The sequence below is a fragment of the Rhineura floridana genome, chromosome 21 (genome assembly GCF_030035675.1).
Source record: "Rhineura floridana isolate rRhiFlo1 chromosome 21, rRhiFlo1.hap2, whole genome shotgun sequence".
Classification (NCBI taxonomy): Eukaryota; Metazoa; Chordata; class Lepidosauria; order Squamata; family Rhineuridae; genus Rhineura; species Rhineura floridana.
The window spans coordinates 6,058,139-6,085,219 of record NC_084500.1 but is presented as its reverse complement, the minus strand read 5'-3'; the positions used below and the strand labels follow the sequence as shown (position 1 = coordinate 6,085,219).

The 27,081-nt window shown below is 45.8% G+C and overlaps 1 protein-coding gene across 3 annotated transcripts in view; it reads right to left on the bottom strand.

The window, feature by feature from the left end:
• Positions 1-27,081, bottom strand: part of GTF2IRD1 (GTF2I repeat domain containing 1) — a 153,412-nt gene that overhangs the window by 66,919 nt on the left and 59,412 nt on the right. For all 3 annotated transcript variants that reach the window (XM_061604893.1, XM_061604895.1, XM_061604894.1), the window contains exons 2-7: positions 17,614-17,742; positions 13,457-13,598; positions 5,669-5,809; positions 4,867-5,050; positions 3,507-3,811; positions 84-173 (exon numbers count right to left, since the gene is read on the bottom strand). In XM_061604893.1, coding sequence (XP_061460877.1) covers positions 84-173; positions 3,507-3,811; positions 4,867-5,050; positions 5,669-5,809; positions 13,457-13,598; positions 17,614-17,736 — 985 coding nt within the window. In that variant the 5' untranslated portion in view covers positions 17,737-17,742. The remainder of the gene's footprint in view (positions 1-83; positions 174-3,506; positions 3,812-4,866; positions 5,051-5,668; positions 5,810-13,456; positions 13,599-17,613; positions 17,743-27,081) is intronic.

Below are 27,081 nucleotides of genomic sequence, written 5' to 3'. Positions count from 1 at the left end.
GACTGGAGGGGGTCCTGTAATTTAAAATCCACACACCTACACAACTAAAATCCCTTGGCAAGGACTGGTGAACATAACCTTACCTGATTTGTCATGAACGATGGAGAAGAGGATGCGTTTGGAGGAGTGGACATTCTGGATGAGTGGACCACTGGGGAGGGCAGTTTTCTGTCCTGGACACAGGAAAGAACAAAAGCAAACAAACAAAAAATAAGGTTGGGGAAGAGGAGCTAAATCTAAAACAGCATGAACTAAGGAAAAAGGGCACAGAAAGGTGAGGAAAGACAGTGGGTCAGCTAAGACTATTCCAGCTTAGAGTCAGGTGTGGTGCCAGTTTATGGCATCATTGGGCAGCTGCCAGGGCCTCTTGTGTCCCAGCAGGGGCCTTTGCATCCCAGCAAGCCTTGCTGCTGGCACCTGCCTGCTCTGAGTGAACACTCTGTGAACCGTAGCCAGATTCAACAAGAGCCAGGTGGCTAGACCTGGGAGGCACCATTTTAATTCCTCACAAGGTCCCCAATGTATTGTTGCTCCAGGGCATTGTGGGAAATGTAAAACACACATACACCATGGGTGAGGAAACCACAATTCAAAACTTTCCATGCATGCTCTGGAGCAACACTAAAGTGGGGCCATTTTGGAAAGTAAAAACAACCGCTCTGTTGGAGCACAGCTGTGGCTCTGCAGCATTATAAGGGGTACTGATGTATTAGGGTGGTTGCCTCACTTTGCCTAATGGTAGGACTGGGCCAGCTGCCTGCTGGCCCTGGTTAAATGACTGAGGTGTTATACGCAGGGGCATCTTCGAAGACTGCCTAGAAACATCAAATGGTTCAGAATGCAGCAGTTAGATATTAACTGGGGCAACCTGCTCCAGTCAGATGATAATTGTGTGAGTCAGTTCTCTCAATTATTCTTTGCAAACATACAGCTGTTGTTGTTTGCAAACATACAGTTGTTATTTCGATTTATTGCCCGCCCTTTGCGGTCACAACAATTTAAAACACAGCATTAAAAGCAGACTAATACGATATACATACACATCTCAGGCATCAAAGACTAAGGTAAACAGATGCATCTTCAGCATTTGACAAAAGCTGTACAGTGAAGGTGCCGGACGCACCTCTGTGGGGATGAGGTTCCACAACTTAGGGGGTGCCGCAGTTTGCTGCTCTTCCACAACCAGACCTAGTTTGTGCAAGGGGTCATGTGGTCCTCTCCCCAAAGAATGGGGATCTGCTGTCCTGAAGGAGAAACTGAAGCCCATTCCAACTGAAGCCACCTCCCCATTTCACAATCCTTGGCTGTAACCCCAAAGGGAGCTTAAGGACATAGGCAGCACCTACACTCTGGAACTCCCTGCCTATTGACATCAGGCAAGACACCTTCACTGTATTCTTTTCAGCGTTTGCTTAAACCGTTTCTCTTTAGGCAAGCCTATCCAGACACTCAAATATCGATGTGTTTAAACCTCTTTGTAGTTCACTGCTGTCTTCACTGTCTTTATACATTTTAATTACTTGTTTTTAACAGTTTTCACTGATAATTTTAATGTTTCTTGGAAACCGCTTAGAGTTCTTACAAGCAGCATATAAATTTTGTTAAATAAAATAAATAAACATAGGAAGCTGCCTTGCACTAGGGTCAGCACATTGGTCCATCAAGATCAGAAATGTCTACACTGACTGGCAGCAGCTCTCCAGGATTTCAGAACCTTTCCCAGCCCTACCTGAAAATGGCAGGAACTGAACCTGGGACCTCTTGCATGCAACACAGATTCTCTGCCACTGGGTTATGGTCCTTCTCTATTTCATAGTCAGAGTTTCCAGGGTGCTCTGTACAGAGCCCAACCTATAGAAGCTGTGCCTTTTGCAGGCACTGGGAATACAGCTGCCTAGGAATGGGAAATGTTGTTGTTGTTATTATTATTATTATTATTATTATTATTATTTATTCAATCTATATGCCACCCTTCCTCCTAGAAGGCCTCCAGGACTAGGGATGAGTGAGAAGTTTGATTCGGTTTGCATTTACAGCCAAATCATAAAATTTGCACTCCTTAACAATATGCGAACCGAAACATGGCCATTGTTAAAAATTCGCACTTATCTGAATTTTGTAATACAGCCCTCCAACCAAAGAATGTTTACAAATATGCTTATATGAGGGAAAGTGTGCATAAAAATGAATATAAATAAACTGGCTGCGACAATGGACTGGATGAGGGCTAATAAACTGAGGCTCAATCCAGACAAGACTGAGATGCTGTTAGTGGGTGGTTCTTCTGACCAGGTGGTGGATGTCCAACCTGTCCTGGATGGGGCTGCACTCCCCCTGAAGGAGTAGGTTTGTAGCTTGGGGGTTCTCCTAGAACCATCTCTGTCACTTGAGGCTCAGGTAGCCTCGGTGGCACGGAGTGCCTTCTACCAACTTCGGTTGGTGGCCCAACTACGTCCCTATCTGGACAGGGATAACCTGGCTTCAGTTGTCCATGCTCTAGTAACCTCCAAGTTAGATTACTGCAATGCACTCTATGCGGGGCTGCCTTTGAAGACAATTCGGAAACTGCAGGTTGTGAAAAATGCAGCGGCCAGATTGGTAACAGGGACCAGACAGTCCGAACATATAAAACCGATTCTGGCCCGCTTGCATTGGCTGCCTGTATATTTCCAAGCTCGATTCAAGGTGCTGGTTTTGACCTATGAGGCCTTACACGGCTTGGGACCACAATACCTGTTGGAACGCCTCTCCCGATACGAACCCACACGTACACTACATTCAAGATCAAAGGCCCTCCTCCGGGTGCCTACCCCAAGGGAAGCTCGGAGGGTGGCAACAAGGGAGAGGGCCTTCTCAGTGGTGGCCCCCAAATTATGGAATGACTTTCGTGACGAGGTGCGCCTGGCGCCAACACTGTCATCTTTTCGGCACCAGGTCAAGACTTTCCTCTTCTCCCAGGCATTTTAGCATATGTTTTTTAAATTGTTTTGAATTTTAAAATTGTGTTTTAAATTGTTTTTAAAATATGTTTTTAAATTGTGTATTTGTTTTAATGTTTTTGATTGCTGTAAACCACCCAGAGAGCTTCGGCTATGGGGTGGTATACAAGTGCAATAAATAAATAAAATAAATAAATAAATAAAAGAGTGAAAAGGACATACAAAAATGCATTATGTTAGGAGAAATGGCTTGCAAAAATGTGTAGATGAGCCAAAACTGTGTACAAAATTGTGTTTATTAGGAGAAATTCACACTAAAATGCTGAAGAATTTTCATGAGGAGATTTTTTTTTAAAAAAATCACAAACTGCTGCAGAAATATGGAGAATATAAGAAACTGAGAGAACCAAAATTGACAGATCTTTCCGTCCCTACTTGTGACTCTATGAAAACCATTATTACATTTCCGGTCCCCGCCCAGTTTTAGTCCACATCCAAGGCACCTCGGGGCCTCTCCATAGGCTTCCTAAGAGCCACTCCTCGGACAGCAAACAATAAGGTCATTACCACAGCAGTCACCAAATTCCTGTGGCGAGGGCACCTTCGCTTCTCCTGACGGCCGGGGCCTCAGTATCTCGCTGGCTGCACCCATCCCGTGCCGGCCAACGGGACCCTCCTGCTTTATCTCCATGGCGATCTGAGTGGGGAGCGACACCCCATACAGGAAGTTGTTTGTGGTAACCCCAGGAACAGCATCTTGATTGGCCAGTTTAGCATGCCCATTGTTTAGGCCCAGCTCCCGATTACCCTTTGATATTACAGCAGGACAGTTCACGGGAGGGTTGGCTTCCCTGACGGAGTCCTCGGGCGGCCTAAACAGGACAAGGAAACTACAGGTCAGTTTCATGTCTGATGTGATGTGACAAGTGAGCACTCCTCCAAAGAGGATCATAACATCGGAATCAGCCTCCAGGTTCAGAAGCAGGGTAGCACTAAAGACCATGGCGCTGGAGAGCACAAGAGGGGGAAGGCTGTTACCTACCTGTCATGCCTGGGTGATTCCCAAAGGCATCTCCCAGATTCTACATGAACATCTCCTCCTTACCTTTAAAACCCTCTGTGGACTCTTCTCTCCTTATCTCTCTGCACTTATTTCCCATCACATCTTTTCTGTCACTCATCTACCTCCTGAGCGATCCACAGGTCTCCTGCTACCCAACACAATTCCACCCATTTCCCCCATGCTGCTCCTTATGCCTGGAACTGCCGCCTGGAACACCTCTGCGCAACTGCCCCCTTTTTTCCTTTAAGCCCCTCCTCAAAGCTTAAATATACCTCAACCAAATAAATTGTAACCAATAGAACCACGTATTCTTCCCCTGCCTATTCATGTCTCCAATTCCTTTCCCTTCCTCTTGGCTTACTGTGTCTAGTTTAGAGTGTAAGCCCCTTGCACACTTACCTTCCCCTCTCTTCCAGCACAGCTGCAAGGAGGTGATTGGCAACTTCAGCCTCCATTTGTGATCAACTGTTTGTTTGTTACATGGTTAACCTTAACTGTAGTTTGTTTGAAGCAAGACAACTTCAAACCATGGATTATGAAGCTTGTTTTGTTTTCAAACAAGCCATAGTTGATATTAACCAGTTTAGCATGTGGATGACATGCTAATGTGTGGTTAGTAGGAAAAAAGGAGTGAAAGCTTCCAATCTCCCAGGAGATATAGGAGGGGAGAGGCTAGGCTCATGCAATTCCTGATCACTTATGCCTACCAGGCTAGTGCTTAAATGCAAGGCTGTGAAAAACCACCGTTCAGTGCAATGTCCATATGCAGCCATGGTAAGGCAGCACTTTTTATCCTTATGCTAAGAGTTCACAACCAACTTTGATGCCCCAAAGCATTAGCTAAGCACAGGGGAACCATCTTACCTTTTTAGCCTGAAGCACATGCTGTGGCTGTGCTCTAAAATGGCCATCAGAGATTTTGCATCATACTCAGTGGGCCTCCTGAAGGTGAGCCCGTCAGGCAACCCAGCGACCATCAGAGAACCAGGCTCTTTCAAGAACTTCTCATACGGCAGTGGCACCACACTGCTCTTCCCTAAGGCCTCACCTGGGACAAAGGGAAAAGAATTATGAACTGCAAACACAGATCAAAAGAGGGTTTGAACTTCAACTGGGCCACCAGGCATTCCTGGGCCTCATCTCTTTGTCACGTTGTTCCGTTACCAAGAAATGGAACCTGGGGAGGGGCCGTGCAAGGGTGAGGATTATGTAGATGGCTGGCGAAGTCTGTTGTGTAGACACACACACACACACATACAAAGGAAGCACAAAATCCCAACCTCTAAAACTGGACTTAAGACACAAAATTGGGTGAGACGGGGGGGGAGCATATGCGAAAATGTGTACAAGAATCAAATACAACTTTAATCCCACAAAAGGTACGGTCATACAATGAAGATATTACTAAAAATTACTAAAATACAAGGATACACGATCTCATCTATGATTGATACAACTGGTGGGTTTAAAAAAAAGAAATTCATCAGCCTGAAGGTTTTCAGCTTTGTTAAAAACGTCTCCAGCTCCTCCTCCCCCTCCCGTGATGCCCTAGCAGGGAAGTCAGCAGTCGGCAACAGACGCCAGTCCCAGAGAGCCAGGCCACAGGCGGCAGAAGAAGGCAGCAGCGACTGAACCGAAACTGAACCGAACCAAGTCTGTTCCTTACTGTAAAGCACGTCGAATACTTCTTCCACCATCTTCCTGAGGAGGTAAACGTCAGATCCCTGACCCGGGGAGATCCGGGGAATTGTCCGGCCAAAATCCTTGGCCTTCTTCTGTCCATCCAGATCTTTCTTCTGCTGGACTCCTGCCGGCAAGGGAGAAAAGAGAGAGAAAGGGGTGGAAATTCAGGAGACGGCGGCTAGGGCCCATCACCGTAACACAGGGGTAGGGACAGCCCTGTAGCCAGCCTTCCTTGTGAGGTGGGACAGCCACATTAATGGGTGGGGCATTTGGCGGGGGGAGAGGCATATAACACCAGCCAATCCCCCCCACACACTGGTAGAGAGGATGTGAGGACCAGGCCAGGCCTCACTCCTCCTCCATCCAGAGAGTGTTAACTTACATGAATGAAATTTGCTCAGTTGAATTGTCTCACCCTCTTTTGAGAGACTCAAAAGCTTGACTTTGCCTATAGCTAAAGTCCCCTTTCACCTGTGGTCTGTCCCTGTGTTCTGATTCTTCATGAACTGAATGACTTTGGTAAGCTTGGCTTTGATGCTGCACTAGGTATCTCAGTTTTAGATTTCACTCGAAAAACAAACTTGTCCATACTACAAGTTTAGGGAAGAGCAGAGAGAAAATAAATACTATAGGGTGTGTTTGTTAACTCCTTCTTGAGAGTCCCTCCTCCTAGTCTTGTTCCTGGCCTTTAGAGTTTCCTTCCTGTTGGACAATCAAGGGAAAACTTTTTAGCTAGCTGCTATATAAAGGATGAACTAAGTAATTTGAAACTAATTGTGGAAAGCAATTGGATTTTTTAACTGGTTGCTGGGTTGATTTTTCTGTCCAGAAACCATGAAAAGACCTTATGCTGAGCTGCACACATTAGAAAATTCACAAATTAGGCCTGAGTTATAGTCTAGGTGTCCAGCCAGCTAGCTAGCTAACTGTACACAGCAATATTTCTATTCCTCTTGGGCTGTTTTCATCCTTTGTCATCAAGTAATCAAGAAAAAGAAGAAAATAGCCACTATGCTTGTGAGTATAGTGAGTTCTTTAAAAGGTAGCCATTTTTAGTTCACTTTAAGTTTTCTCTTTATTTCACCCTTTAGCAATAAGTACCCAGTCTTGCTCTATTCACTATAACAACTAGACAATAAACAAATTCTTACTGCAGGCAAACCAACATGCTTCTTTTTTGCTGGCTGGGTAGATAGCACAACCGAAAACGAAGCTGAAAAGTAAAGCAAAGGAAAGTCCAAGGAGTGGAGTCTAATTCTACTCATAACACAAAGTTCAAATATTTAACTCTTCAAGGGTCACATGCCTATACTGGCAGTTTCCCCCCAGGATCATTTAACTAATTATAGGGTGATTGTGATCATGAAAAATCCACTCTCAGTCAGGGAAAGTCTTGAGTGAGCAGATTTTGGGGGCTCTTCCAGATGAGGCTTTTGTTGTTCATTCGCCCTCTGCCTTATTCACTGAATTTTTCAGAAATTCTTAAATTGTTCCAGTTCTTACAACAAGCTATCAGTCTTTAAATGGAGGTTGTCACTGTCTATTATGTTACAAATCACAAAGAAGACAATTCCCCCCCAAAATCCTAGGGGGAGTGAAGCATAGCTACAAGACTGGGTAGGGATGGAGAGAGAATTTAGATTCAGTTCACATTTAAAGACAAACCTCCCTAATTCGCCATTTTTGAAACAAGATGCAAACTGAAACAGAGCCATCCTTCAAACTTCACACTTCTCTGAATTTTGCAATGCCAAGAAATGTGTCCAAAAATAATATACTGTGCAAACAAATGTATATATTACTGAAAATAACATACAAAAATGTGTTATATTAGGGAAAATTTCATTGGAAAAATGTGTACATTTGGCAAGGTCTCCTGACAACTCTCAGCACCTTTCGCAAACTATACTTCCCAAGATTCTCTGGAGAAAGCCATGACTATTTAAAGTTAAAAAATAGTGGGATAAAAATATGGAACGAATGTGGCCTTATACCACTTCAAACAGTCACAGCTTCGCCCAAAGAATCACGGGAACTGTTATTTGTGAAGGGAGCTGAGAGTTATCAGGAGACCCCTATTTCCTTCTCAAAGCTACAGTTGATTTAACTCTCAATCCCTCTTCCCAGGGAACTCTGGGAATTGCAACTCTGTGATGGGAAAAGGGGTCTCCTAACAACTCTCAGAACCCATAATGAACTACAGTTCCCAGGATGCTTCATGGGAAGCCATGACTGGTTAAAGTGGTATCATAGCCCTTTAAATGCATGGTGCAAATGTGGCCATAAACAAAAAACAGACGACAAGAGGTCAAGGAAGATCATAGAGAGATCTTAAAAGAAAGGATTAAAAAAAGCCCACTGATGATGATCATGAAGAATACAGATTTATCAGAGACAAGCTACTGGTCAAAATCCAGCCTCTCTGATATACTTTTGGCCAAGTGAAACACATGAATGAAATGGACTGCCTTCAGGTCGATTCCGACTTATGGTGACCCTATGAAGAGGGTTTTCATGGTAAGCGTTATTCAGAGGTGGTTTTACCATTGCCTTCCTCTGAGGCTGAGAGGGAGTGACTGGTCCAAGGTCACCCAGTGAACTTTATAGCCGTGTGGGGATTCGAACCCTGGTCTCCCAGGTTGGAGTCCAACACCTTATCCACTACTCCACACTGGCTCTCAGTGAAACACATACCAGGAGCAAAGAAAACGCTGAACACTCGCAAATGGATTAGATTTAGGGCAAACATTACAGCTGGTGCACACACTCCCCACATAATCCAGACAGGCACTGACCTTGACAGCCTAACAAAGCTAATATTTGCAGGAGAATGAAGCGTTCTTGACCAGTTCCACCAAGGGGATCAAGCATAAAACCTCTGCCTGCTAGCATCAAGCATGCAGGCAGCCACACACACAGCAAAAACCTCAAGGATTATAACTAAACAAACATGCTTTTTTAACCCACTTCATCCCAGGGCAACATCCCAACAGGCAAGTGCTTGCCTGCCTCCCTACCCCTCTATGCACACCGTAAACGGCAGTGGAGTGGCAAATTCAGAAGTGCAAGGTCACTTCATGTTAATCACAGCCAGGCTACCTCTCTGCTTTTTTTTGCTGTGGGGTTGAGAATGAGATCCTTGTTAATGCCTGGGAACCAATAAGCATGACAGAGGAGAGGGTTAGCACTGAGAAGAGTCTTCTCAGTGTTTGACTCACACCCTTTCACTCTGATTGGCTCCAATCAGCAGGAAAGGACAAGAACGCATGTTAGAAGACTCTTCTCAGTGGCTAATACACTCCTCTTTTAAGCTGATTGGCTTGTAGGATGCTGGAGACCTAGGGACCCTGCTGGGACCCTTCTCCCAAAAAAGTAAAGGGTTTAAGTCCCCCTGAGACCCCACATGACTACACCCCCATCTGTTGCCAGGCAGAAGAACCAAATCAAAAATTAGCATTTTACTAGTGTTAGCCCTAGTCATCCCACAGGTTCCCACCCCCTCCTGTTGTCATGAGGGCAATCCAGCCAATCAGGATACAGGAATTAGCTTACAGCCACAGTACATTAGTAGGTTTGCCTCGGGACAGACCTAGTCACCTGGTAGACCTATCTGAAGCACAGAATAGAGTTCTGAGCGTGCTCAGTGCTGTTTCCTTGAAGGCCACATCTCCTCACAGCTCTTGGTTTTGTGATCTTGAGGGAGACAGAGAGTGTGAGTCTCTTTCTACAATAAATATTTATGTTTTACTGAATCATCTTGCATTTAATTTTGTGAATGGTAGGAGAAATAGTGGTAGGCTTGTGCATATGTTGCAGCAAAATCTGTGTCTCCTGCATTCACTCATTAAAAGCTGCAGTATCTCCTGAGTGGGGCACAGCAGGCAGTGGTGTAGTTGTCCAGGGTCTCAGGGGGTCTTAGACCCTTTACTTTTTTGGAAGCAGGATCCCAGCAATCCAATCAGCATGATAGGGGAGTGTGCTGGCCACTGAGAAGAGTTTTGCTTCCTTGTCCTTTTCCTGCTGATTGGAGCCAATCAGAGTGAAAGGAGGTGAGCCAGCCACTGAGAAGACTCTTCTCCGTAGCTAACACTCTCCCCTTTCATACTTGGCTCCTAGAGATGTCTGTTGTTGTAGGAGAAAGATCTCATTCTCAACCAGCAGCAGAAAAAGAGGGAAAGGTGTGGCTGTGAAGAACCCTGCACTTCTGAATTTGCCCCTGCACTACTGACAGCAGGCTGATCTAAGCCACATGCAAATTCAGAGTATTTTTCAACGTATCTCTAGGAAAGGTCTGTGCATGTACATAATACAAAGAGCTCAGCTTCCAACAACCCTATCTGGACAGGGATAACCGAGCTACAGTAATCTATGCTCTGGTAACTTCCAGGTTAGACTATTGCAATGCGCTTTTTTGAAAATGGTTTGGAAGCTTCAATCAGTGCAGAATGCAGCTGCCTGGGTGTTGACGGATTCAAGGCGAACAGGGCATATAAACACCTATCCTGCTGCAGGGACACTGGCTGCCTGTACGCTTCCAATCCCAATTCAATGGGCTGGTCAGGACACCAATATCTTTTGAAACGCCTCTCCCGATATGAACTTACCAGGACCCTGAGATCTTCTTCCGAGGTCCTTCTCCAGGTCCCCCCTCTGAGGGAGGCTCGGAGGGTGGTGACAAGGGAGAGGGCCTTTTCAGTTGTGGCTCCCCATCTGTGGAATGCACTCCCCAGTGAGGTCCACCCGGAGCCTTCATTAACGTCCTTTTGGCACCAGGTAAAGACTTATCTTTTCCCCCAGGCATTTGATAGATGGAGATGATGCTGTTTGTATTTGTGCCCTGCCAAAGCTTCCTGCAGCTGCATGGGGATGGGTTGCTTTTTATGGTTTTGTTTTCGTAGCATGACATATTTGCTTTTGTTTTCAACATTGTTGTAAGTTGCCTGGAGACCTTTGGGTAAAAGCGACTAATAGATCTAATAATATAAGCAGCACCTCCCCAAGCTTCAGTTCATCTTGAACCTCAAAAGGAGAAAAGTTCTGCTGCTATTGTTTCTAAACAGCTTGACTGAAGGAGGGAGAGAGACTGTGTAGCTAAAATAGCAGATCTGCCAAGCTGAGAACTTCGGCTAGGACAGAGCGCCGTCAAATTACACAAGGCAATGACTGCTGTGGTTCTGCAGACCTGCTCTGTTAAAACGTGTATAGTTTGGGAATCATGTTTTTTATAACTGTATTTATTTATTCTTTTATTTATTTATTAAATGCGTCATTCACTTTTCTACACAAAGATGTGCACTCAAAGCCACTTCCAGTTAATAAAAATTAAAAGTTTTTTTTAAAAAGTGTATAAGGCAGTGGAGCAACCCTTCTTAGGAAGGCTACAAAAGCGAAGTTAAGAAGCAAATGCCTGGCATTTCATGTCTTTTCCACCCTATTTTTTTCTCTTCAACCTCTTCCTTTTTTCTTTGTCTTTTATTTGCACTGGCCTTCAAGCCTGTTTGAATATGATTATTTGAAAATTTCCAATAAAAATCCCTTAATTAAAAAAAAAGAACTTCTCAAAAGCCAACACTCTATAAAACAAAGGGCCATTGAAATCCTCAGAGTTTCCTGGGAATAGGAATCAATTGCTAAACCAGTCTAGGAACTGCAGGCCTGTGAGGGGAACAGGGGCCTCCAAACTACTCTCAGCCCCCTTAAGCTGCCGTTCCTAGGATGACCATTCCTAGCAAGCATGGCCAATGGCCAGGGATGATGTTGGGAGTTGTAGTTCAGCAATATCTGGAGGGCCAAAGCTTCTCCAAACCTGCTGTAAGACAGTCTTCGGAGGCAATTCCCGCCCCCCAGTTAAGTTAGCTCCTGGTTTTCCGAGTCTAGCCGAGGAGAAAAGCACCAAGCTGAATAAGCTGTGGAGGAGGAAATCATTAGCACCAGGCCGTAGTCTGAGCTGCCTGAGGTGAACAAGGACCCATCAGACAAAGCCAGAAGTCAGGACAAACGAACAGGCCAGAGTTCAAGAGGACCTGATTGATCAAGCCCTTTTATGCTCAGCCCTGCTCAGGAGGATCCAACAGCCAGCCTGGGTGGGCAGAGTCAGTCCAGGGCCTGAAGGTACTACATGGAGAAAATGCCACCTGCAGTTTGATGGTTCGCCACAGGGGGGAGCCACACGCTGATCCAGCAGCTCCTGACGCTACGACAGAGCTACCAGGGCATTTTACTGCCTCCCACCTAAAGGTGCTTTTTGTTGCCAAAACTGGACACACACACCCCTTTTAGGCTCCTGAAAGAAAGAAAGCATGGGAAGAAAACCTGGAGTGGATTTTTGTGGATTGTGAGCCTCATTCCAGTAGTGAAAACAAATTCCCAGGCTGAGCAGAAGGTTCAGAAGACACCCAGTTCCCTAATTCTAGGGGTGTGAACATCATGCCCAGGCGCCAAATGCGGCCCTGTAAGCCTCTCTACCCGGCCCTTGGGACTCTCCTCAGGCTAGACCCCCCAAGTCACACCCCTCCTTCAAGAGCTTCTGCAAGGCTAGAATTCTATTTTATTGATACCCCACTTTTCTTTTCATGACAGAAACCCAAGGCGGCTTACATATGGTTCCCAGGTGGTCTCCCATCCAGGCACTGACCAGACCTGACCCTGCCTAGCTTCAGCAGAGAGCTGGCTTCGTGTGCCTTCAGACCATAGCCTGGAATGGGCCCTTGAACTAAGATGATGCCTCTTAATTGCCTTGGAGACAGGTTGTCCATAAGAGAATCTGATCCTTGGGTTGAACAAGGTCCTCACCCCAGCTTAATTCTAAGTTTACACTCATCACCCACCCACCCCAGCCACTAATTTTGCGCCTGGACCTTGTGGCTACGGTGAAATCCAGCAAGTTTAAGAACATTAAGAAGAGCCTGCTGGATCAGGCCAGTGGTCCATCTAGTCCAGCATCCTATTCCCACAGTGGCCAACCAGGTGCCTCAATGGGTGCAACAGCACTCTCCCCTCCTGCAGTATCCAACAATTGGTATTCGGAGGCATCTTGCCTCTGTCTATGCAGAGACAGCACAGCCATCATGGCTAGGGGCAACTGATAGCCTGATCCATCATGAATTTGTGTAATCCTCTTTTAAAGCCATCCGAGTTGTTGGTCATCACTGCCTCCTCTGGGAGTGAGTTCCATAGCTTCAGCTATGTGAAGAAATACTTTCTTTTGTCTGTTCTGAATCTTCCAACATGCAGCCTCATTGGATGTCCATGAGTTCTAGCATTATGAGAGAGGGAGAAAAACTTTCTCTATCCATTTTCTCCGTGCCATGCATAATTTTATACACTTCTATCATGTCTCCTCTGACCCACCTTTTCTCTAAACTAAAAAGCCCCAAATGCTGCAACCTTTCCTCGTAAGGGAGTTGCTCCATCCCCTTGATCATTCTGGTTGCCCTCTTCTGAACCTTTTCCAACTCTACTATATCCTTTTTGAGGCGACCAGAACTGTACACAGTATTCCAAATGTGGCCACACCATGGATTTGTGTAACAGCTTTATGATATCGGCAGTTTTATTTTCAATGACTTTCCTAATGATCCCCAGCATGGAATTTGCCTTTTTCCACAGCTGCTGCTTGAAATCTGACCTCCTCTTCTACAAGATCAGGGCAAGCACAAGAATGAGCTTATGAGTTTGCAAATATCATATCCAGTTTTCTGCCACCAGCAGGATCCGATAAAGCACCACTGCAGTCTCCATTCTTGCCAGAACAGAGCAACTCAATACTTACTGCAGAACTTCTTGAAATCGGTCTGGACCTCTTTCCTGGCATTCATGAAGATTCTCCCCTTTTCTGTGCCAACGACAAAGGTATTTTCATCATGGACCGCAATGCAGGCAACTTCAGCATTGAGTTTAGAAAGTGCTGAACACTGAGGGTAAAACAGAAAGAATCACAGTGGTTATGTCTTTCAGACCCAAGGGGACTTCCAACATGGCTTAGCAACAGAAGTGTAATAAAACAGCACTTAATAATATTTCTAAAATACTATATTCTCCTTGTGGTGGGAACAGACCTCTGTGAAAACGTTTTGGTCTCAAGCATTTGGCCTGATATTAGTGGAACAGACTGCTTCGAGATGCAACCTTGGGGGTACTCATGGATCCGACATTGTCACTAGAGGCTCAGATGGCCTCAGTGGCTAGGAGTGCCTATTTCCAGGTTGGCTGGTTCACCTTGTGGTTTAAGAACATACCTATAGCCAACAGAGATTTCTATCAAACTTTAAAAAGCAGGGAAATTGGGCAGCTATAGTGAATGCACCAGGGGAGCAGGAGACCTGACCTCCTCTCTGAGGTATTCTACTGCCCTACAGATATGTCAAAATGCAAACCCAATTTGAGTTGGTCTTTCACAGTCCAATCCACTTCCTCTGTAGCTTGGAAGAATTTGGTAACCTGTGCCTTTGAGCATATGATGACTGGTGGCAACACCTGCAATCAGCCCAAATAACAGAAACAAGACATGTGCTGTGCTGATCTTGCAGGCTGAAAGCATGCACCTTGGGCAGGCCAAGTTTGTTTTTTTCCAACAGCTAGAGTCATTCCTGAAGTAGCAACGTATTGTGATCCGTCTGATTTTACATCAAACTGAGTTTCAGATTCAACTGTTAATGCACCCAAAATAGAAATAGAACATAATCTCCAGCTGGAAACACAAAAGGCTGTCTTCGCCATCAAATGACATTGACCAATAAAAAGGCTTTGAAATTAATAAAAAATACATTTGACACAGATTTCTAGGATGAATAAGGAGAGAAATATAATTATCTAGGTTAGATGCTCTGTAGAAACTGTAGTAACACAGGAAAGCAAGCAAGAAAAACACCAAGAAACATACCGAAAAAATGTATTTCTCCATCTTTGGAGATGTAGTCCTGATTGCGGGTGTTGCCACCGCTCACCATATGCTCAGAGGCACTTGTTGCCAAATCCTTCCAAGCGACACAGGAAGTGGACTGTGAAAGACCAACTCAAATTGTGTTTGCATTTTGACAAATTTGTAGGGCAGTCCAATATCTCAGAGAGGAGGTCAGGTCTCCTGCTCCCCTGGTGCATTCACTATAGCTGCCCAATTTCCCTGCTTTTTAAAGTTTGATAGAAATATCTGTTGGCTATAGGTACGTTCTTAAACCGCAAGGTTTTTTGGCTGCTAGTGAATTATTTACACCACCTGTAAAGATATTAGTAGTATAATCCTATGCATGTTTATTCAGAAGCTCACCTATCACAAAACGGTGGGGTAGAGGCAGAGGTAGTCATAAAATGGTGGCAAATGGACACATGATTCACAAATAGGCAAAAAACCTTGTGGTTTAAGAACGTACCTATAGCCCACAGATATTGCTATCAAACTTTAAAAAGCAGGGAAATTGGGCAGCTATAGTGAGTAGTACTAGTAACACAGGAAAGAAGCAAAGTAAGAAGAACACCAACAAGCATACAAAGATGTAATTCTCTATCTTTGCAGATGGCAGGTGTTGCCACCACTCACCATATGCTCAGAGGCACATTACCAAATTGTTCCAAGCTACACAGGAAGAGGATTGGACTGTGAAAGACCAACCCAAATTGTGTTTGCATTTTGACAAATTTGTAGGGCAGTCCAGTATCTCAGAGAGGAGGTCAGGTCTCCTGCTCCCCTGGTGCATTCACTATAGCTGCCCAATTTCCCTGCTTTTTAAAGTTTGATAGAAATATATGTCTATACACACATACATACACACACACATACACAAACACAGAGTTCACTGTCTGATCTCTTTCATAGTTAAAATAAGATCTTGCAGAGATGTAGCCAGTCAGATACCCTGTATAAGGAAAAACTAAGCTGACTTATGTAAGATTTCTATTGGGATTTTGTTTTAACATAATCAAAACATGAGGAGTTTTTTTAAAAAACCAAGACATTTGTGCAGATTGTTTTCTTTGTCACAGAAGATAAAAGCCATTATTGTTTTGTTGTGCAAAAGCTCACACTGCACTTGGCAAAACCCAAGGGACAATCAAAACAGCAGATTCCTACATAAAGAAACCTCAATATGTGTTCTTAAAGATTGACTTCAGACCCCTTCTAGCTGTGGATGCAAGGATGGGGATTTTCACTTCAGAGCTCAAATCCTTGGAGCGGTTTGTTCATAACAGCATGATAAAGTGAGCTCCAGTTGCGTCTCGCTCCCTGACAATAGCATCAACGTGTTTTCAAACCAAGCTCATAGTCTTTCGTGTCCCTATGCAACTTTCCATGACTGGCCCTTCCTGCTTAGAATGTCCGTGGACGCATGCTGCGACATCACAACAGCTCAGCAAACGTCCACGAATGCTCAACAGCAAGACAAGAGGCGATGACCATTTTCTGGTCACCTAAAAATCAAAAGTCACTCTGAGGGGAGAACGGCTTTGATAGGGATCGAGCCCCCCAAAAGTTGATTGAATTGACAGAATGTTCAGACAGGCTGGTACTGCAAACCTCTTGAAAGCTCAGTGGTTACCACCAAATTGGATAGCTTTAAAAGAGGATTAGATAAATTCATGGAGGATAAGGATAAGGTTATAATACTCTGGACAAATGAGAAGACATGATTCATTAGAAAAGATAATAATGCTGAGAAAAACAGAAGGGAGTAGAAAAAGAGGAAGGCCAAACAACAGATGGGTTGATTCCATAAAGGAAGCCACAGACCTGAACTCACAAGATCTGAACAGGGTGGTCATGACAGATGCTGTTGGAGGTCACTGATTCATAGGGTTGCCATAAGTCGTAGTCAACTTGAAGGCACATAACAACAACAAAGGCACTGAAGATTGTGTTCTACCTCTACACTCGGAGGCAGCTTGCCTCTCAATGAGGGATGCAAGAAGGAAACATTTGGCCCTGCATTCATTGCATGCAGCACTGCTTCTGTTCCACTGCAGTTCGTTCCCCGCCCCCAAGACATTATTCGTCTTGCCGTCCGCTGCGGCAAAATTACATAACTTACATAATTAATTATGCAAATTACACAATGACGTTGTCAGTACATTATTCCACCCCATTCATTCCAGCGCAAAGGAAACACCTTGCAAGTGGAGGTGAGGGGGCATGTGTCAATGATACATTGTTGGCGGACTGAAAGCATGAACAGCGGATACAGATTGTATTCGCTGGAATGATTTCTGGTCTGGACATGGGTCAAAGAAGTGAATATCAGCAATTTCAACTCCCATTTTGGTCGGAATTATACAACATTCCTGCTCTCAATACCAGCTGCTAGGGACTGCAGGAGGTGAGAGCACATGTCCTGCTTGGAGGCTTCCCTCGGCATCTGGTTTGTCACTGTGACAAGACGATGCTGGACTTGATGGACCCCCTTTGGCCATCAGGGCTCTTCTTGTGTTCTTATAGCGCAGTCCATCACACTTGCAAATGTAACAGAGCACTCCTGGCTTAGGAAGCAAGATGCCAGAAGTAGCCCGCAGAAGAGAAGACTGAGGGGAGATATGATAGCACTCTTCAAGTACATGAAAGGTTGTCACATAGAGGAGGGCCGGGATCTCTTCTCGATCATCCCAGAGTGCAGGACATGGAATAATGAGCTCAAATTGCAGGAAGCCAGATTTCGATTGGACATCAGGAAAAACTTCCTAACTGTTAGAGCCATACCACAATGGAACCAATGACCTAGAGAAGTAGTGGGCTCTCTGACACTGGAGGCATTCATGAGGCAGCTGGACAGCCATCTGTCGGGTTGGACTTGATGGCCTTATAGGCCCCTTCCAACTCTACTATTCTATGATTCTATGACTTCCACGAGCCTCACCACAAGCCACCTCTTTCTCCCACCACCTTACAGGAAATCCACATTTTAATTCTGTAAACGTCATGCAGCTTGCAAAACAAAAGCTTACCATAGAATCTAAGGCAGATACTAAGCTAGTGATGACTTCATCTTTTTGAGAGAAGACTAAGTGCCACTGGTCAGGCCTGGAGTTGTTTGGCGGCCCATCCGACAGCTTTCCCAACAGTGCCATCGTCGCCTGAAAATCAGCAAGAACAAGAGTGTAGTTAGTTTTATTTAAAGTCATATGGCTGTCCATCAAGAAATTAGTAAAATCCATCATGCAATACAGTAATACCTCAGTCAAGGAATCCTTCAGGAAGGAAGCTCCTTTCAAGGAAGGCTTTTTTTAAAGGTGAAACTGACCAAGTTTGCTTTGCTATCAATAAACTGTTAAGTCTGTGCCTTTGCTTTGCTATGGTGAAACCGACATGCCTGTGTGTTTGCTTTGCATTAAAGAGATCTCTTGCTTTATCCCAGGGCTGGGAAAGGAAGGATCCAATAAGATTCAGAGAAGGAGGGGAGGGAGAAGGAAGGGGACTGGGTGGGTGACAGGTAGACACCCTTTAAAGCCCCTGTTGAAGCTGCCTTCATCATCTATGATCAGATGTAGGAACCTATCCCTATTCTTTCCACATTATTCCTACCTCTGGTACCAAAGTTTCTGTTAAAGTAATGTCCGGGAATGCATCTACTTTGTTAACAGAGGTATTACTGTACTTGAAAGTACAATAATTATTACAACAAAACACTTGGCAGCTCACCTCAAAACCAGGTTGAAAAAAAGCAAGAGCATGGAGTTCATTTACAATCACATTAAAAAGTGAAGGCCCGGGATTTGATTTAAAACACAAGCTTGTCCAAAAGGCTTGCATGAACATAAGAGTCTTCACCTGGTGCTGACTGTTTTCGCCTGCCTTGAATGTGTCAATTCAGATAAGGCCTCTTGCTTGCCCGGATGGAGGACAGAGAGGGGTGCGTGTTGTAAGCCACGCTAGCAGGGGGTGGACAGACGAGGATGAAGCAGGTAAGGAGGACTTGGAATGGGACATTCCAGCCAGGGAAGGACTGAGCGAGGGGTGGGACACTGCAGCAGCCCCCATGCTGGAAGCTGATGGGTCACCTCCAGCAGTTCCAGATACCCTCCTGGAGAGACCACCAGACCAGCCAGTCATTCCTCAGCCTGAGGTTCCTCTCCTGATGCCTGCACTGCCACCGGACAGCCCTCTCCCCGCAGAGGAAGAGGACGGGACAGTGATCAAGGCCCGCCTTCACCTCGGACCAGGAGGCGAATGCGGCGGGAGATTCAACAATGCCAGCTGAGGAGGAGTCTGCGCTTACATGCATCCCACCAACAGTGCCTCGTGGTACATGCAAGAAGGGAGCCTGCCCAGCCCTATTTAAGCTGGGTGAAGGGGGAGGGATAGTTGCTGAGCCAAAGTCTTAGTGCTGCCAAGTTGTGCCTAGTTAGCTAGAGGGGGATGCTGAGTTCTGAGTAAGCCGTAGGTAGATTAATGAAGCGCACTGAACTAAAACTCTCTCTTACTTCCATAAAAGAAAAAACTACGGCCGTGTCTGAGTCCGAGTCTCTCGAGTTCGGGCAGGACAGTGTGTGTAGAAACTAGCCTACAATACTCAGGTAAAGTTAAACATTCATTGCCCTGCCTACTTTCATTTCTGATCCTGCCTAGAAATGTGAAAGGGGGGGAGTGGAAAAATTTAAGTAACGTCCCCCCATTTTTTCCCCCAAAGCCTTTTTTGGTGTTTTGTTTTGTTTTTTGAAAAATTGGAGAACTTGAAACATTTTACAGAGCCAGTGTGGTGTACTGGTTAAGGTGCTGGACTATGACCTGGGAGACCAGGGTTCGAATCCCCACACAGCAGTTTACTATGAAAACCCTATTTGTAGGGTTGCCATAAGTCGGGATCGACTTGAAGGCACTCCATTTCCGTTTTGAAACATTTTGGGCTATGGTATGTAAAAGGCTATAGAAGCTAGTTTCAATCTGGGCAAATCAGTTTTGTTGAAGTTCCATTATAAACATGAAGAAGCAGAAAGAAATAAGAGATAGCTCAGAAAATGAGGCTGATTAAATTTCACGCAGTATTCATTATGTCTTGGTTTCCGCCTCCTCTTTACCCGGCACTTTCTATAGAAATCATTCTACTTGACATTGTGGAGGACTGAGGAGACATAATCATTTTCAGAATACATAATAATTTTGTTTTTTTTACTATGATACTGACAGTTTCTCCATTTTATTGGTTTGCCCGCTTCTCATAAACTGGCAAAATAACAGAGATGTTATACTGTTATACTGATTCAGATGTTATACTGTTCAGCAGCTTGCAAGCTCCATTTGTAGCAAAAAAACTTTTTTAAAGTAAATTTAATTTGCAATGATTGTCTGACTAAAACTACTTTTAATATAAAAAATAATAATTTAATGGCAAACCAAATCATACATAATACATTTTATGTTCCTAAAGCAACAGAGTGGCTATTTGTAAAGAGTGCAAAAAAAAAAAAAAGCAGTGTCTATTTTTCAATTTTCCCCAAAATTTACATTTCTTTCCAGGGGAGGGGGGAGAACAGGAATTATTTTTTCCAGGGCTTAAACATTTCCAGACATTTTATATCTCTAGCCCTGCTCACTGCTTGCATTTGGCCCCCAGAAAGTTGCCTGGAAGGCAATGTGGCCCTCGGAGCAAAAGAGTTTCTACACCACAGCTTCACATTGTTGTTTGCTATGAAATTGTCTTTTTAAATGTTTTAAGCCACCCAGCGTGGTGCTTTCGTGCCAGACAGGCGAGGATATAAATACTATAAGAACAAAAACGTGAGGTTGCCAGCACACAACTAACTGTGGCCAAGCTATCTCCTCCTCTGGTTCCCCTTAAAATGTCACGTTGTGCTCCCAGAGTTCAGCTCCGCAATGCTGCTGAAAAACGGAAATCTTGTTGGCAAGGCCAATCATGCAGGCACCAAAGTTTGAATTATTATTATTATTATTATTGCTGTTGTTGTTATTGGTATTGTTGTTGTTATTATTAGTAGTAGTAGTAGTGTTATTATTATTTGATTTATATCCCGCCCTTCCTCCCAGCAGGAGTCCAGGGCGGCAAACAGAAACGCTAAAAACACTTTAAAACATTGTAAAAAGACCTTAAAATACATTAAAACAAAACAATGTTAAAAACATTCTAAAAAAGCTGTAAAAGGATCTTTAAAAAAAAAAAAGGTTAAAAACATATTATTAAAGAAAACATATTAAAAGCAATTCTAACTCAGACGCAGACTGGGAAAGGTCTCAATTTAAAAAGCTTGTTGAAAGAGGAATTCAGAACATTAAGAAGAACCCTTTGGCTGGAACAGGCCAATGGGCCCCCGTCTAGTCGAGCATCCTGTTCTCACAGAGGCCAACCAGATGCCTCTTCTGGGAAACCCACAAGCAGGACCCGAGTGCAAGTGCACTCTCTCCCTCCTGCAACTGGTATTCGGAAGCATATCCCCTCCAACAATGTAGGCAGAGCATAGCCATCCTGGCTAGTAGCTGCTGATAGCCTTTTCCTCCATGGATTTGTCTAAATCCTCTGTTAAAGCCCTCCAAGTTCGTGGCCATCGAGGCATCTTGCGGGAGCCAATCCCATCGTTTAACTCTGCACCTGCGTAAAGAAGTCATTTCCTTTGTCTGCCCTGAATCTTCCGACATTCAGCTTCATCGGATGTCCACGAATTCTAATGTTACGAGAGGGGGAGGGAACACTTTTCTCTACCCACTTACTTGGGGAGGTGTGGGGAGCGTCAGAAGCATAGCTTTCGTCATGACCCCTTAGCTATTGTCAGAAGGCTGCACAGGGTGTGTATGGACGTTTGAGCTAAAATGGGGTGGGGGAGTCTGGCGCAGTAGTATAGCTAGATATGGATTGCCTTCAAGTCAATCCCGATTTATGGCAACCCTATGAATAGGGATTTCATGGTTAGTGGTATTTCAGAGGGGGTTTCCCACTGCCTCCCGCTGAGGCTAGTCCTCCCCAGCTGGCTAGGGCCCGCTCAGCTTGCCACAGCTGCACAAGCCGGCCCCTTCCTTGTCCGCAACTGCCAGATGGGGGGCAACTGGGCTCCTTGGGACTCTGCAGCTTGCCCGCGGCTGCACAGGTGGCAGGGCACGTCACCCCTGAGCCACTCCCTGTGGGGCTGATCTTCAGCTGGCCCATGACACCCAGGAGACACGAGCGGGGATTTGAACTCACAGACTCTGGACTCCCAGCCAGGTTCTCCTGCTTTGCCTGCAGGAAGCCCCAGGTCTGATCCCCAATGGCATCACCAGGTAGAGCTCGGAGAGAGCCCCGTCTGAAAGCCTGCCTGCTGGAGTCGACTGAGCTAGGTGGACCAATGGTCTGACTCTGGATAAAGCAGCTTCCTCTGTTCCTATTGAGTGCAGCTCTTTTCAAGTGCAGGAGTGACGACATGTCATCATCTGTTGGAGTGCCAGGGAAACTGAAGGCTCCACCTTGGTTTGGCAAAGCAATGAGGTGATAACGAGGCTTTCAAACTCCACCTACTGTTGGCCTCCCTGGCTTCCACCCTACCAGTCCCAGTGGGCACCAGCCACCACCGTCTGTAGCCATTCCCACGTATGGTGGCAGCAATCGCCACTAATAAAAAGGAGTGGCAACGTATGTAGTAATCATTCAGACCTGCAGACCAGACTTGGGGGGGGGGGATTGAAAAAGCTTGCGGGTGAGCAGGGGAGCAGACACATAAAATCTCTACCGAAGCCAGATCAGAAGGGGGAGGAACTGTTGAGTCTCAGAGAGCCTGCCGGGAGAATAAGAATGAAGCTCCCTTTCTATTCAACTCAATTTGCCAACCAGACAACAATTGCGTAAAAGGATTCCTGGAAGCTTTGTGGGGGCCGGGGATCCAACTGCCCCTTTTCCCCACCATAAGAGAAGGGGACAGGCAAAAGAAATCAAAGGGAACGGTTACGGAGCCAGCAAGCCCTACAAGGAGCATGGCCAACGTCTTTCAGTATGAAGAACCACCAAAGGCAACCTTGGGCTACATTCGCACCATGACTTTGAAGCACATTTAAAGCACATTCCCCGCTCCCTAAAGAATCCTGGGAGCTGTAGTTTGTTAACGGTATCGTTTGTTAAGGGAACGGTAGCTCTGTGAGGGGTAAAATCGAGTTCCCAGAATTCTTTGGACGAAGTAATGCACTTTTTGTTGTTGTTATGTGCCTTCAAGTTGATTTCGACTTATGGCTACCCTATGAATCAGGGACCTCCAAGAGCATCTGTCATGAACCACCCTGTTCAGATCCTGTAATTTCAGGTCTGTGGCTTGTTTTATGGAATCAATCCATCTCTTGTTTGGCCTTCCTCTTCTTCTACTCCCTTCTGTTTTTCCCAGCATTATTGTCTTTCCTAGTGAATAGTGTCTTCTCATGATGTGTCCAAAGTATGATAACGTCAGTTTCATCACTTTAACTTCTATGTGCTTTAAAAGGCATAGCGTGAGTGCAACCTTGGACAGAGATATTTCCAAAACGAAACTGCACCACTCCAAAGAACACAGGAAGAGCCCTGGCTGGATCAGGCCCAGGATCCATCCACTGCAGTGTCCTATTCTGACAGAGGCCAACCAAATGCCTCTTCTGTGCGCAGGACCTGTGTGCAACAGCACTTTCTTCACTCGCGATTCCTAGCAACTGGGAACATTCAGAAGCAGCCTGCCTCCGACAGAGGAGGTAACAGAAAATTTGCACCGGGTTGAAATAGCGTTTGATGATGCTGGCTGCAAGAGCCCTTGCAGCACTCACAGACAGCAGAGTTTAAAGGCTGTGCAACAAAGGAATGCAGTTGTACTAGGGAACGCTTGTTGTGCACCACCGGCTCTTGTTCTGCAATCCGTTGCACAACTATATTGGGTAATGTACTTGTGTTTTTTCTTGCACAACCAGGGCTTTTTTTTCATGTGACAGTATTCACCAGCACAGAGTACCGGCATCTTTGCCACCCATGCCAGCCATTTTGAGTTGGCACTCATGGTATTTTTATCAAGATATGAGTACTGGCACCTCTTCAAATACTTGAAAGGTTGTCACACACAGGAGGGCCAGGATCTCTTCTTGATTGTTCCAGAATGCAGGACACGGAATAATGGGCTCAAGTTGCAGGAAGTCAGATTTCGACTGGACATCAGGAAAAACTTCCTGTTAGAACGGTATGATAATGGAACCAATCACCTACAGAGGTAGTGGGCTCTCCGACACTGGAGGCATTCAAGAGGCAGCTGGACAGCCATCTGTCAGGAATGCTTTGATTTGGATTCCTGCATTGAGCAGGGGGTTGGACTCGATGGCCTTATAGGTCCCTTCCATCTCCACTCTTCTATGATTTTATGAGGAATCAGGCAATCCTTAATGTACTTTGGGGCCAACTTATTTAGGGCTTTGTGAATTAAACCCAAGAACCTTGAACCTGCATGGGAGCAAACTGGTAACAAGTGCAGCTCTCTCACCAGTGGAGTGACATGTTGCTGGTAATTGCTCCTGTGAGCACTCTGGCCTCTGCATTCTACACCAGCTGCAGCTTCTGGACCCGCTACAAGAGCAACCCCACATAAAGCGTGTTACAGCAGTCAAGTCTTGAGGTTACCCATGCATGAGCGACTGTGGTCAGGCTAACCTGTTCCAGGCACGGTCACAGCTGACGGACCAGCCAAAGCTGGTAGAAGGCACTCCTAGCCACAGAGTTGCACTACAACAACATACGGACAACCACAGGGCCTCCATTCCCTGTTAAAGGGGAGGGCTGAAGGCGAACAGGAATGGATGGGGCTCAACTACCACAGGATGTGGGGCAGGCCATGTGCTCAGGGGCATGGAACCTCTGGGCTTATGGATGGCAAGATAACCTGAGCATCACAGGAGCCGCCGTGCACAGGTGCACACGTCTGTGGGTGAAGCTCTGCCCGACGCCACAGAGCATTGCTGCCGGACCATATTGTGCAACGATAGACCAACAGACAGTGTGGTGCACCTGTGAAGCAAATGGATTTTGGCAAACCGAATCCTGTACCGCTGCCGTGTCTCGGAGTCCTTTTCTTTCACAGCCAAAGACTGAAGATCCCGGAATGCAGGAAAAGAAACACAACACGACCCAGTTTTAACGGCTGCAGACAGATATCCGAGGGCAGCCAGTGGAAGAAAGAGAGGAAGCGTCTGGAAGACGGGGGGGCTGAGGGTGCGTTCATGACATAAGGAGCAGTCAGAGGAGTGTTTGCGTACCTCAGGGAAAGTGCAGCTTTGTTTTGCAGTGTCTCCCAGTGCTTCACCACATCCAAGCTTTTACCATGGCCAGGTTTTTTTATTTACTCAAAGAAAACCAAGTCTCTAGCCCTTAAGGTTGCGAGCGTGGGCTCCAAGGGATGTGGGACAACCTCTGATGAATTCAGGAGGAGATTGATATGCTCCAGGCGTCTGAAAAATTAAAAGCTGAGATTCTGTGGAGATCTTTGCTCTGCTCAATTTACACCTAGGTTCTGCACCTTGGCCAGCTCCTTGAAAGTTCAGACTAAAATCTGGAGTGGATTCCACTGCCCCACTGACACGGAGCACCCAGACGTCACTGCATACCACATTAACAGCCCTGGCTTCCCCCAAAAGAATTCTGGGAGCTTTAGTTTAAGGGTGCTGAGAGTTGCTTCGATACCCCTATTCCTCTCAAACAGCTACAATTCCCAGGGTGGATTAACAATCAATCCCTCTTCCCAGAGAACTCTGGGAATTGTAGTTGTGCGAGAAAAATAGGAGGTCTCCTAACACAACTCTCAGCACCCTTATAGAATCATAGAAGAAGAGAGTTGGAAGGGGCCTCTAAGGCCATCGAGTCCAACCCCCTGCTCAGTGCAGGAATCCCTTAGCAAACTACAGTTCCCAGGATTCTCTGGTGGAAGCCAGGACTATTTGAAGTAATGTCATAATGCTTTCAATGAACAGCACAGACAGTACGATTCGTCTTAAAACATCAGTAACAGGAAGCGCCGCTCTGACCCAACACCTGTGCTCTGGCAAGGTATGTGTTGCTCACCTTAGCTGCCAACAGCGTTTCACCGACTGAAGACTTCAACTCTCCAGGTGAACGTTGTTGCACGGCGGCAGATCACAACCAAAAACCTGGACTAGGGAGAGCTTTGCTCTACCGACAGTGAACCATTCTCGAGATGCAGGGATTACCCGGTCTGAGATTCATTTTGTTTCCTTATTCCTCTGCTCACAAAGAACACAGGATGCTGCCTCAAACTTAGTCAAGACCTTTGGGTTCACCTAGCTCAGTACTGTCTACACTGACTGGCAGCAGCTCTCCAGGGATCCAGGCAGGAGTCTCTCCCAGCCCTACCTAAAGATGCCATTTGGGATTGAACTTGGGACCTTCTAAAATGCAGGGCAGAAGCTCTGAGCTGTGGCCTTTCCTCTCTATTTCCTGCCTGCACTCTCTCCCCATCCCCTGCCTCTTTTCCCCTCCTTAACCCAGTACAGTTGCATCTCCCCCGTTTACGAGCTGACGGGCGCTCTCAGGATTGCCCCTGGCGGGAGCAGCCTTTCCTTAAAATGTCTACAGATGTAGTTTGCACGTAATACAACTTCCTTGCTTGCCCGCTGAGGTTATAAAAGGACTTAGAGAACACACCAAATACCTATTTTCCCAGGACCCCAGGAATTATCTATGTGCCTGCAATCACTTCCTGCCGTACAGCTTAGAACACCTGATAGGATCTCTCCAGAGAAGTATCATAGAATCATAGAGTTGGAAGGGGCCTTGTAGGCCATCGAGTCCAAACCCCTGCTCACAGCAGGAAATCCACAGCTAGAGCATCTCCCGCAGATAGCTGTCCAGCCTCTGCTTGAAGACATCCAGCGAAGGGAACCCCACCACCTCCCTAGGCAGTCGGTTCCACTGCCAAACTGCCCTTACTGTCAAGAAGTTCCTTCTAATGTCCAATCTGAATTTACGCTCCTGCAACTTAAAACCATTAGACCTAGTCCTACCCTCTGGGGCAGCAGAGAACAAGTCGGTGCCCTCCTCTATGTGACAGCCCTTCAGGTACTTAAAGAGTGCAATCATGTCACCCCTCAGCCTTCTCTTCACCAGACTGAACATGCCAAGTTCCTTCAACCTTTCCTCATAAGACTTGTTCTCCATACCGGCTATCATCCTCGTCGCCCTCTTCTGAACCTGCTCTAACTTGTCTATATCTTTCTTAAAATGAGGCGCCCAGAACTGAACGCAGTATTCCAGATGAGGCCTGACTAATGCAGAATATAGTGGGACTATTACTTCCCTCGACCTGGAAACTATAGCTCTGTTTATGCAGCCCAAAACCGTGTTTGCCTTTTTTGCCGCAGCATCACACTGCTGGGTCATGTTCAACTTGCGATCCAGTACAATTCCAAGGTCCTTCTCACACGCACTACTGCTAAGCCGGGTATTTCCCATCCTGTACCCGTGCATTTTGTTTTTGTGGCCT